Source organism: Physella acuta, unplaced genomic scaffold (genome assembly GCF_028476545.2).
Source record: "Physella acuta isolate Inbredline_101_S28 unplaced genomic scaffold, ASM2847654v3 ptg000891l, whole genome shotgun sequence".
Classification (NCBI taxonomy): domain Eukaryota; kingdom Metazoa; phylum Mollusca; class Gastropoda; family Physidae; genus Physella; species Physella acuta.
The window spans coordinates 537,501-551,414 of record NW_026732408.1 but is presented as its reverse complement, the minus strand read 5'-3'; the positions used below and the strand labels follow the sequence as shown (position 1 = coordinate 551,414).

The window sequence follows — 13,914 nt, the reverse complement described above, 5'->3', positions numbered from 1 at the left end:
TTTGTGCACGATTACAATACTTCCTATATGCTTGTATACGAGAAAGTAAAAAACTTATATGCCTATAATACGTCACATGTAACACATAAATCAGATTTATAGCGCTGGGATTTTTTAACGGCTAATTGTCTGCTCTGGAAAATGTAGTGTTGATTTACTCATGTCGACATACATTTTAGAGTTACCGTCCCTGAGTAAACAGATGTTAGAGTAACCGTCCTTGAGTAAACATATGTTAGAGTTACCGTCCCTGTGTAAACAGATGTTTACCGTCCTTGGGTGATGTAGACGTTAGAGTTACCGTCCTTGTGTAAACAGATGTTAGAGTAACCGTCCTTGTGTAAAGAGATGTTAGAGTTACCGTCCTTGTGTAAACAGATGTTAGAGTTACCGTCCTTGTGTAAACAGATGTTAGAGTTACCGTCCTTGTGTAAACAGATGTTAGAGTTACCGTCCTTGTGTAAACAGATGTTTACCTTCCTTGTGTAAACAGATGTTAGAGTTACCGTCCTTGTGTAAACATATGTTAGAGTTACCGTCCTTGTGTAAACAGATGTTAGAGTTACCGTCCTTGTGTAAACAGATGTTAGAGTTACCGTCCTTGTGTAAACATATGTTAGAGTTACCGTCCTTGTGTAAACAGATGTTAGAGTTACCGTCCATGTGTAAACAGATGTTAGAGTAACCGTCCTTGTGTAAACAGATGTTAGAGTTACCGTCCATGTGTAAACAGATGTTAGAGTTACCGTCCTTGTGTAAACAGATGTTTACCGTCCTTGTGTAAACAGATGTTAGAGTTACCGTCCTTGTGTAAAGAGATGTTAGAGTTACCGTCCCTGTGTAAACATATATTCGAGTTACCGTCCTTGTGTAAACAGATGTTTACCGTCCTTGTGTAAACAGATGTTAGAGTTACCGTCCTTGGGTGATGTAGATGTTCTACAGTGTTGGTGTGTGTGGGTGGGTGTGGCGATGGGGGGGGGGGGGTTGTAGATGGTCTTGAATGTTAAGGGTGTGGGTGTTTGGGGGTGGTGGTGGGTGTTATAATGTTCTCCAATGTTGGTGGGTGGGGAGGGGGGGGGGTGTAGATTGCCTCGAATGTTTTAGAGTGTGAGTAGAAGACTCTAAACGCTAGAGATTTATATGACAGACAAAACTGACCCGATCAAAACAAAAACCTTATGGGCCTTTACAAATTTAGTTTAGCCATGCTTCAAAACTAGATTGTCCATGCTACAAAAACAAGATTGGTCATTCTACAAAAACTAGGTTGGCCATTATACAAAAATTAGATTGGCCATTCTACAAAAACTAGATTGGCCATTTACAAAAACTAGATCGGCCATTGTACAAAACCATAAATTTGGTAACTAATTCGCCTAAAATTAAATTTTTGATTTTCTGCAAAGGCTGTGTCTAAAACTCATTAAATCTTTAACCTGCTAAGTCACAATGTTGTTTAGGTTAACATCGATTACGTTAACACGAATAACTGCAAACAATATTGATTTTTACCATGTTATTAAAAGCTTAACTTAAGGGGAATAAACTCTCAATAGTCAGGTCAGCTTTGTCTTGAGATGTGCCAGATATAGTGACGTTCTGTTATGTTGTTTAAGAAATTCTTGAGATGAACTAGATGAGAACCTGCCCTAGTAAGTCACAAGTGATACAACTGTCTTACACGATGAGCACAACTGGTACAAAGACCCGTAGTAATGTAACTGCTCCACCTCAACCGGTAATTGTGTGGCGAATCCGTGCAATTATTGTGTGTGAAATATAATGGCCCTTATAATTAATTCATCCAAATATGGTTTAATTCTACTTGTTTGTATAATCTAATAGGTAATGAAGAAATACGTCATGCGTGTTTGAAATAGTGGCCACGACATTATTTGACGTGTGACGAATACTCGAAGAAAATTAAAAACGTTGTCAAAGTTGTAAACTTCCGGACAAATTCCAATATGCCTATCCACCAAACACATCCACCAAACACATTCAACAAACACATCCACCAAACACATCCACCAAACACATCCACCAAACACATCCACCAAGCACATCCACCAAACACATCCACCATCACATTCACCAAACACATCTACCATCACATCCACATAACACATCCACCAAACACATCCACCAAGCACATCCACCACCAAACATGCAAACAGCAGAGAGTCAGTTAGGCAGACGGACAGACAGACAGACAGACAGACAGACAGACAGACACATCCACCAAACACATCCACCAAACACATCCACCAAACACATCCACCAAGCACATCCACCAAACACATCCACCATCACATTCGCCAAACACATCTACCATCACATCCACATAACACATCCACCAAACACATCCACCAAGCACATCCACCACCAAACATGCAAACAGCAGAGAATCAGTTAGGCAGACGGACAGACAGACAGACAGACAGACAGACAGACAGACAGACAGACAGACAGACAGACAGACAGACAGACAGACAGACAGACAGACAGACAGACAGACAGACAGACAGACAGACAGACAGACAGACAGACAGACAGACAGACAGACAGACAGACAGACAGACAGACAGACAGACAGACAGACAGACAGACAGACAGACAGACAGACAGACAGACAGACAGACAGACAGACAGACAGACAGACAGACAGACAGACAGACAGACAGACAGACAGACAGACAGACAGACAGACAGACAGACAGACAGACAGACAGACAGACAGACAGACAGACAGACAGACAGACAGACAGACAGACAGACAGACAGACAGACAGACAGACAGACAGACAGACAGACAGACAGACAGACAGACAGACAGACAGACAGACAGACAGACAGACAGACAGACAGACAGACAGACAGACAGACAGACAGACAGACAGACAGACAGACAGACAGACAGACAGACAGACAGACAGACAGACAGACAGACAGACAGACAGACAGACAGACAGACAGACAGACAGACAGACAGACAGACAGACAGACAGACAGACAGACAGACAGACAGATTTACGAACATGCTTGTGGGATTCTTTTATTCATCATGGTATAATATCAGCGGCTTTAAAAAAAAGATCTCGATTCCTTTTTTTTTTAAACCTTTAGACAGGTATTTTTTACACCTTTACTCCATAGGAGAAAATACGAGAAAATAACAAAGTTCTTAAAATTATAAAATTGTGGCTAACTAAATCGTGTGTAGATTTATTTTAGAACAAAATGTATGTTCATTTGTTGTTAATTTTTTAACTCCTCCACTCTGCTTCTAAAATTAATGTAATTAGTTATACGCTATTTAAAATTTCATTCGTTCCGCCCCTGAAACAAATGTTTGTAAAAATCTCACCAATCTCCGCCTATGAAAAATGTTTAAGCCTAATCTGACGCGACAACACCTGTGGGAAAAGTTTGCCTTAAAACTGCGCAGTCACGTTAGGTACAAACTTTCAATCACAATCAGACATGGGTAAGTCACTTTTTTTTGTTCGTTACACCAAGTCACATTCAAACACGGGTAAGTCACATTTTATGACTTCAAACACCAGCATTACACAATCAATTTTTCCTGCAGTAGTTCGGTCATCTCCCACTCTAGTTTTACAGCCGAGTTCCGTCTTGACGTCTTGCTGTAATCTAAGCGTCTTAATTCAGATCTAAAATTAGAACCTGAAAACCTCACGAAACGTCAGCCGTCTGTTGTGACGAGGGCGCCACGAACTTTTTTGACGCGGCTTACTAAAAAAATATAACTCTGTGATGTCATAAATGTTTCGTTACCACAGGGAAAATTTAACACCACGCTAAGATTTGTGTTAAAATGTGTAAAAAAAAAAAATAACGTATAACATGCAGAACACAGTTCACGGGCATTTCTCTCTTGACGTTGGTTTAGCTTTTGATATATAAACACAATCATCATATAAAAACAGTTCTGTCTCTTATAATTATGTCTACAAATCAATCTGTTGTTTTTCTTTTCTCACACGAACATAGCAGACATGGCTATGTATCCCCACAAGTCACTTCGTATGGAAAGTTCATCATTAAAACTCCACCCAAAACTTGATTTAAAATCACTTTCTGATTTGTACCTCTATCACGCTTCACCTGATCCACTGACCTTTACGTTAGGTCACCGGCGAAAGTTAACCTTTTGTGTAACGTTTAAATTACCTGTCTGTTTCCCCTCATTTCACCTGTTTTAATAACTCTGCTTGTGTTACCTCCTATTACCTGTTCGTAATGCTTCAATTTATTTGTTTGTGTTACCTGCATTTGCTACCTACAATTTACCTGTTTATGTTACCTCTAGTCAACCTAGTGGTGTTTCCTACAATTTACCTGGTGGTGTTACCTACAATTTACCTGTTTATGGTTACCTCTCGTCTACCTGGTGGTGTTACCTACAATTTACCTGTTTATGTTACCTACAATTTACCTGTTTATGGTTACCTCTCGTCTACCTGGTGGTGTTCCCTACAATTTACCTGTGGGTGTTACCTACAATTTACCTGTTTGTGTTACCTGCATTCGCTACCTACAATTTACCTGTTTATGTTACCTCTAGTCTACCTAGTGGTGTTCCATACAATTTACCTGAGGGTGTTACCTACAATTTACCTGCATGTGTTATCTCCAATGGAACTGTTAATCAACCCATCTGTTTACTACTTCTACACTGTTAGTATTACCTGCAATCAATCCATCTGTTTACCACCTCTACGTTGTTAGTTTTACCTGCAATCTATCCATCTGTTTACCACCTCTACGTTGTTAGTTTTACCTGCAATCTATTCATCTGTTTACCACCTCTACGTTGTTAGTATTAACTGCAATCAATCCATCTGTTTACTACCTATACTCCAGGAACAAGAATCCCCATCTACGTCCTCCTGCTGTCCCTACCGTCCATCCTAGCGCAGGTCGCCCTCCCTCCCCGACCCCTGGGGTTTGTTTACAACCATGGAAGTCTCGAGGCCAAAGTTCACCTTGACCTTTACATCGACCTGATTTGTCCAGACAGCCGGGCAGCCTATCCGACGATCAAGCAAGTGGCCGAAAACCTGGGACCATCCAACCTTCGTCTGACCGTCTACATCTTCCCCCTGCCATATCACCAGAACTCCTTCTATGTATCAAAGGTTAGTCCATAACATATCACCAGAACTCCTTCTATGTATCAAAGGTTGGTCCATAACATATCACCAGAACTCCTTCTATGTATCAAAGGTTGGTCCATAACATATCACCAGAACTCCTTCTATGTATCAAAGGTTGGTCCATAACATATCACCAGAACATTCTCTATTTATCAAAGGTTGGTCCATAACATATCACTAGAACATTCTCTATTTATCAAAGGTTGGTCCATAACATATCACCAGAACTCCTTCTATGTATCAAAGGTTGGTCCATAACATATCACCAGAACTCCTTCTATGTATCAAAGGTTGGTCCATAACATATCACCAGAACATTCTCTATTTATCAAAGGTTGGTCCATAACATATCACCAGAACTCCTTCTATGTATCAAAGGTTGGTCCATAACATATCACCAGAACTCCTTCTATGTATCAAAGGTTAGTCCATAACATATCACCAGAACATTCTCTATTTATCAAAGGTTAGTCCATAACATATCACCAGAACTCCTTCTATGTATCAAAGGTTGGTCCATAACATATCACCAGAACTCCTTCTATGTATCAAAGGTTGGTCCATAACATATCACCAGAACTCCTTCTATGTATCAAAGGTTGGTCCATAACATATCACCAGAACATTCTCTATTTATCAAAGGTTGGTCCATAACATATCACCAGAACTCCTTCTATGTATCAAAGGTTGGTCCATAACATATCACCAGAACTCCTTCTATGTATCAAAGGTTGGTCCATAACATATCACCAGAACTCCTTCTATGTATCAAAGGTTGGTCCATAACATATCACCAGAACTCCTTCTATGTATCAAAGGTTAGTCCATACCATATCATCAGAACTCCTTCTATGTATCAAAGGTTGGTCCATAACATATCACCAGAACTCCTTCTATGTATCAAAGGTTAGTCCATACCATATCATCAGAACTCCTTCTATGTATCAAAGGTTGGTCCATAACATATCACCAGAACTCCTTCTATGTATCAAAGGTTGGTCCATAACATATCACCAGAACTCCTTCTATGTATCAAAGGTTGGTCCATAACATATCACCAGAACTCCTTCTATGTATCAAAGGTTAGTCCATAACATATCACCAGAACTCCTTCTATGTATCAAAGGTTGGTCCATAACATATCACTAGAACATTCTCTATTTATCAAAGGTTTGTACATAACATATCACCAGAACTCCTTCTATGTATCAAAGGTTAGTCCATAACATATCACCAGAACTCCTTCTATGTATCAAAGGTTGGTCCATAACATATCACCAGAACTCCTTCTATGTATCAAAGGTTGGTCCATAACATATCACCAGAACTTCTTCTATTTGTCAAAGGTTGGTCCATAACATATCACCAGAACTTCTTCTATTTGTCAAAGGTTGGTCCATAACATATCACCAGAACATTCTCTATTTATCAAAGGTTAGTCCATAACATATCACCAGAACTCCTTCTATGTATCAAAGGTTAGTCCATAACATATCACCAGAACTTCTTCTATTTGTCAAAGGTTGGTCCATAACATATCACCAGAACATTCTCTATTTATCAAAGGTTAGTCCATAACATATCACCAGAACTCCTTCTATGTATCAAAGGTTAGTCCATAACATATCACCAGAACTTCTTCTATTTGTCAAAGGTTGGTCCATAACATATCACCAGAACATTCTCTATTTATCAAAGGTTAGTCCATAACATATCACCAGAACTCCTTCTATGTATCAAAGGTAAGTCCATAACATATCACCAGAACTTCTTCTATTTGTCAAAGGTTGGTCCATAACATATCACCAGAACATTCTCTATTTATCAAAGGTTAGTCCATAACATATCACCAGAACTCCTTCTATGTATCAAAGGTTAGTCCATAACATATCACTAGAACATTCTCTATTTATCAAAGGTTTGTACATAACATATCACCAGAACTCCTTCTATTTATCAAAGGTTGGTCCATAACATATCACCAGAACATTCTCTATTTATCAAAGGTTAGTCCATAACATATCACCAGAACTCCTTCTATGTATCAAAGGTTAGTCCATAACATATCACCAGAACTTCTTCTATTTGTCAAAGGTTGGTCCATAACATATCACCAGAACATTCTCTATTTATCAAAGGTTAGTCCATAACATATCACCAGAACTCCTTCTATGTATCAAAGGTAAGTCCATAACATATCACCAGAACTCCTTCTATGTATCAAAGGTAAGTCCATAACATATCACCAGAACTGCTTCTATTTGTCAAAGGTTGGTCCATAACATATCACCAGAACATTCTCTATTTATCAAAGGTTAGTCCATAACATATCACCAGAACATTCTCTATTTATCAAAGGTTAGTCCATAACATATCACCAGAACTCCTTCTATGTATCAAAGGTTAGTCCATAACATATCACTAGAACATTCTCTATTTATCAAAGGTTTGTACATAACATATCACCAGAACTCCTTCTATGTATCAAAGGTTAGTCCATAACATATCACCAGAACACTCTCTATGTATCAAAGGTTGGTCCATAACATATCACCAGAACTCCTTCTATTTATCAAAGGTTAGTCCATATCATTTCATCAGAACTCCTTCTATTTCCATACCATACCACTAGAACACTCTCTATTTATCAAAGGTTAGTCCATAACATATCACTAGAACATTCTCTATTTATCAAAGGTAAGTCCATACCATACCACTAGAACATTCTCTATTTATCAAAGGTTAGTAGGCCTAAATTTGTAAAAAGCAGCATATCACTAGCCCAAAAATGAGCACTAACATATTTACCTATCTTGCTAATCCACCACGCTACACTCTACAATACACTGTTACCCGCCCCCCCCCCCGCTACGCCCCTAAGTACTGGTACTAAATAATTAATAATGCAGTGCTGCTAAATAATACACACGATTAGTCTCTTATCATATATGTAGAATTAAACGCTGACCAGTGGTAAGGGAATGGTGACGGAGTGGTGAGGGAATGGTGGGGAAATGGTGAGGGGGTGGTGAGGGAGTGGTGAGGGAATGGTGGAAGAGTGGTGAGGGAGTGGTGAGGGAATGGTGAGGGAGTAGTGAGGGAATGGTGGAAGAGTGGTGAGGGAGTGGTGAGGGAATGGTGGGGAGTGGTGAGGGAGTGGTGAGGGAATGGTGGGGGAATGGTTAGGGAATGGTGAGGAAGTGGTGGAGGGACTGGTGAGGGTGTGGTGAAGGGTAAAATTGTTCAATAGGTGGGGTGGATGGCTACAGGACATTACCACCCCCCCCCCCCCGGAAATTACCCCCCCCCCCACTGGACATTCCCACCCCCCCCGTATTTACCCCACGGAGAAATTACCCCACTTATCAATTACCCCCTGTCAATTACTCCCCCACCCCCACTCTCAAGTTAGAAACCTAACTCTAACTAGAATTCTATACCTATATACTACTTTAATCCAAACCTTAAGAAAAAGACCAAAACTTAAGCACCCACCTTAGCCTAAAACTTCACACAAAACCAAAACCAACGCTAGACACAACTCTAACCCTAACCCTAACCCTAACTCTAGCTCTAACCCTAACCCTAACCCTAACCCAAACCCTAACCCTAACCCAAACCCTAGCCCTAAACATAGCCCTAACCCTAACTCTAACCCTGTCCGGGGGGGGGGGGGTAATTTCCTACTGGGCTGGGGGTATTTGACAGGGGGGTAATTACTCTGGGGGGTAATGTCAGGGGGGGGGATGTCCGGGGGGTAATTGACAGGGCGAAATGCCCTGTTCCCGGGGTGGATGTAGTGGAATATTGCATCGTGTAGTGCATTACATCTGTCCGTTTTCCAACGGGAAACTGGGTCGTCTAGTGTGACTATAAAAAGTTGCCGAAGTAGCCTTATCTATAGCGGGGTACTTGCCACCCAGCTCCACCTAGCTCCACCTAGCTCCACCCAGCTCCACCCAGCTCCACCCAGCTCCACCCAGCTCCACCCAGCTCCACCCAGCTCCACCCAGCTCCACCTAGCTCCACCCAGCTCCACATAGCTCCACCCAGCTCCACCCAGCTCCACCTAGCTCCACCTAGCTCCACCCAGCTCCACATAGCTCCACCCAGCTCCACCCAGCTCCACATAGCTCCACCCAGCTCCACCCAGCTCCACCTAGCTCCACCCAGCTCCACCTAGCTCCACCCAGCTCCACCTAGCTCCACCCAGCTCCACCAAGCTCCACCTAGCTCCACCCAGCTCCACCTAGCTCCACCCAGCTCCACCCAGCTCCACCCAGCTCCACCCAGCTCCACCCAGGGCACCTTGACCCTATCAAATCCCACCAGCGCCACCTTTTGTGCTTGAAGTTCTCAATCTTCTCCCCCAGGCAACATTTGTCGTCCACAAACTGTCTAACGGCACGAAAACATTTGACTGGATCGAGAAGGTGATGCTAGACAACCTTGACCTTCTCACTGACGGCGAGTTCCACAACAAGTCAGACGCCGACCTGCTCAGGTTTGTACAAGTTCTACAACACTGACCTATTTTTGTTCTGTACAAGTTCTCCAACACTGACCTATTGTGCTGGGTACAAGTTCTACAACACTGACCTATTTTTGTTCTGTACAAGTTCTCCAACACTGACCTATTGTGCTGGGTACAAGTTCTACAACACTGACCTATTTTTGTTCTGTACAAGTTCTCCAACACTGACCTATTGTGCTGGGTACAAGTTCTACAACACTGACCTATTTTTGTTGGGTACAATTTCTCCAACACTGACCTATTGTGCTGGGTACAAGTTCTACAACACTGACCTATTTTTGTTCTGTACAAGTTCTCCAACACTGACCTATTGTGCTGGGTACAAGTTCTACAACACTGACATTTTTTAATTTATTATTTTTTTTATTTTTTCAATTTACTTTAATTTATTTTAGAAAGACTTAACTAATAGATACTCGCTTTAATTAATTTTATTCTTGAAAATATTGACGATTGTCAAATGAAATTTAAATTATTTAAAAAAAACATGTTGATGTAAAAATAAAGCCATAAAAAACCATGTTAATGTTACAATAAAGCCATCAAAAAAACATGTTGATGTTACAATAAAGCCATCAAAAAACCATGTTGATGTTAGAATAAAGCCATCAAAAAACCATGTTGATGTTTTAAAATGAAGCCATAAAAATCATGTTGATGTTAAAATAAAGCCATCAAAAAACCAAGTTGATGTAAAAATAAAGCCATCAAAAAAACATGTTGATGTTACAATAAAGCCATCAAAAAACCATGTTGATGTTAGAATAAAGCCATCAAAAACCATGTTGATGTTAAAATAAAACCATAAAAAAAACCATGTTGATGTTAAAATAAAGCCATAAAAAGACATGCTTTTGTTTCAGCATGATGGCACCATGGGCGGAGTCTCTGGGACTGGACAAAGACCACTTCACTACACTCGTGGACAGAAGAAATCGAAATGAGTTTGAACTTTATCCCAGATACATGTTCAAATACGCCTGTACACGTAGGTTGAGTTGAATGTATCGTAGGGTCATGTACACGTAGGTTGAGTTGAATGTATCATAGGGTCATGTACACGTAGGTTGAGTTGAATGTATCATAGGGTCATGTACACGTAGGTTGAGTTGAATGTATCATAGGGTCATGTACGCGTAGGTTGAATGTATCATAGGGTCATGTACACGTAGGTTGAGTTGAATGTATCATAGGGTCCTGTACTCTAACAAAGCTGGTCCTGTACTCTAACACAGCTGGTCCTGTACTCTAACACAGCTGGTCCTGTACTCTAACACAGCTGGTCCTGTACTCTAACACAGCTGGTCCTGTACTCTAACACAGCTGGTCCTGTAGTCTAACACAGCTGGTCCTGTAGTCTAACACAGCTGGTCCTGTACTCTAACACAGCTGGTCCTGTACTCTAACACAGCTGGTCCTGTACTCTAACACAGCTGGTCCTGTAGTCTAACACAGCTGGTCCTGTACTCTAACACAGCTGGTCCTGTACTCTAACACAGCTGGTCCTGTACTCTAACACAGCTGGTCCTGTAGTCTAACACAGCTGGTCCTGTACTCTAACACAGCTGGTCCTGTACCCTAACACAGCTGGTCCTGTACTCTAACACAGCTGGTCCTGTAGTCTAACACAGCTGGTCCTGTACTCTAACACAGCTGGTCCTGTACTCTAACACAGCTGGTCCTGTACTCTAACACAGCTGGTCCTGTACTCTAACACAGCTGGTCCTGTAGTCTAACACAGCTGGTCCCACCAATGTCCTGTACTCTAACACAGCTGGTCCTGTACTCTAACACAGCTGGTCCTGTACTCTAACACAGCTGGTCCTGTACTCTAACACAGCTGGTCCTGTACTCTAACACAGCTGGTCCTGTACTCTAACACAGCTGGTCCTGTACTCTAACACAGCTGGTCCTGTACTCTAACACAGCTGGTCCTGTATTCTAACACAGCTGGTCCTGTAGTCTAACACAGCTGGTCCTGTAGTCTAACACAGCTGGTCCCACCAATGTCCTGTACTCTAACAAAGCTGGTCCTGTACTCTAACACAGCTGGTCCTGTACTCTAACTCAGCTGGTCCTGTACTCTAACACAGCTGGTCCTGTAGTCTAACACAGCTGGTCCTGTACTCTAACACAGCTGGTCCTGTACTCTAACACAGCTGGTCCTGTACTCTAACACAGCTGGTCCTGTACTCTAACACAGCTGGTCCTGTACTCTAACACAGCTGGTCCTGTACTCTAACACAGCTGGTCCTGTACCCTAACTCAGCTGGTCCTGTACTCTAACACAGCTGGTCCTGTAGTCTAACACAGCTGGTCCCACCAATGTCCTGTACTCTAACACAGCTGGTCCTGTACTCTAACACAGCTGGTCCTGTACTCTAACACAGCTGGTCCTGTACCCTAACACAGCTGGTCCCACCAATGTCCTGTACTCTAACACAGCTGGTCCTGTACTCTAACACAGCTGGTCCTGTACTCTAACACAGCTGGTCCTGTACTCTAACACAGCTGGTCCTGTACCCTAACACAGCTGGTCCCACCACTGTCCTGTACTCTAACAAAGCTGGTCCTGTACTCTAACAAAGCTGGTCCTGTACTCTAACACAGCTGGTCCTGTACCCTAACTCAGCTGGTCCTGTACTCTAACACAGCTGGTCCTGTAGTCTAACACAGCTGGTCCCACCAATGTTCTGTACTCTAACACAGCTGGTCCTGTACTCTAACACAGCTGGTCCTGTACTCTAACACAGCTGGTCCTGTACTCTAACACAGCTGGTCCTGTACTCTAACACAGCTGGTCCTGTAGTCTAACACAGCTGGTCCCACCAATGTCCTGTACTCTAACACAGCTGGTCCTGTACTCTAACAAAGCTGGTCCTGTACTCTAACACAGCTGGTCCTGTACTCTAACACAGCTGGTCCTGTACTCTAACACAGCTGGTCCTGTAGTCTAACACAGCTGGTCCCACCAATGTCCTGTACTCTAACAAAGCTGGTCCTGTACTCTAACACAGCTGGGCCTGTACCCTAACACAGCTGGTCCTGTACTCTAACACAGCTGGTCCTGTACTCTAACACAGCTGGTCCTGTAGTCTAACACAGCTGGTCCTGTAGTCTAACACAGCTGGTCCTGTACTCTAACACAGCTGGTCCTGTACTCTAACACAGCTGGTCCTGTAGTCTAACACAGCTGGTCCCACCAATGTCCTGTACTCTAACAAAGCTGGTCCTGTACTCTAACACAGCTGGTCCTGTACTCTAACACAGCTGGTCCTGTACTCTAACACAGCTGGTCCTGTACTCTAACACAGCTGGTCCTGTACTCTAACACAGCTGGTCCTGTACTCTAACACAGCTGGTCCTGTACTCTAACACAGCTGGTCCTGTACTCTAACACAGCTGGTCCTGTACTCTAACACAGCTGGTCCTGTACTCTAACACAGCTGGTCCTGTAGTCTAACACAGCTGGTCCTGTACTCTAACACAGCTGGTCCTGTACCCTAACACAGCTGGTCCTGTACTCTAACACAGCTGGTCCTGTAGTCTAACACAGCTGGTCCTGTACTCTAACACAGCTGGTCCTGTACTCTAACACAGCTGGTCCTGTACTCTAACACAGCTGGTCCTGTACTCTAACACAGCTGGTCCTGTAGTCTAACACAGCTGGTCCCACCAATCTCCTGTACTCTAACACAGCTGGTCCTGTACTCTAACACAGCTGGTCCTGTACTCTAACACAGCTGGTCCTGTACTCTAACACAGCTGGTCCTGTACTCTAACACAGCTGGTCCTGTACTCTAACACAGCTGGTCCTGTACTCTAACACAGCTGGTCCTGTACTCTAACACAGCTGGTCCTGTACTCTAACACAGCTGGTCCTGTATTCTAACACAGCTGGTCCTGTAGTCTAACACAGCTGGTCCTGTAGTCTAACACAGCTGGTCCCACCAATGTCCTGTACTCTAACAAAGCTGGTCCTGTACTCTAACACAGCTGGTCCTGTACTCTAACTCAGCTGGTCCTGTACTCTAACACAGCTGGTCCTGTAGTCTAACACAGCTGGTCCTGTACTCTAACACAGCTGGTCCTGTACTCTAACACAGCTGGTCCTGTACTCTAACACAGCTGGTCCTGTACTCTAACACAGCTGGTCCTGTACTCTAACACAGCTGGTCCTGTACTCTAACACAGCTG

The 13,914-nt window shown here is 42.7% G+C and overlaps 1 protein-coding gene across 2 annotated transcripts in view; it reads left to right on the top strand.

The window, feature by feature from the left end:
- Window positions 1-3,406: 3,406 nt before the first annotated feature.
- LOC131952831 (uncharacterized) overlaps window positions 3,407-13,914 on the top strand; it is a 14,372-nt gene continuing 3,864 nt past the window's right edge. For both annotated transcript variants that reach the window (XM_059315715.1, XM_059315714.1), the window contains exons 1-4: window positions 3,407-3,490; window positions 4,891-5,165; window positions 9,557-9,687; window positions 10,581-10,705. In XM_059315715.1, coding sequence (XP_059171698.1) covers window positions 3,487-3,490; window positions 4,891-5,165; window positions 9,557-9,687; window positions 10,581-10,705 — 535 coding nt within the window. In that variant the 5' untranslated portion in view covers window positions 3,407-3,486. The remainder of the gene's footprint in view (window positions 3,491-4,890; window positions 5,166-9,556; window positions 9,688-10,580; window positions 10,706-13,914) is intronic.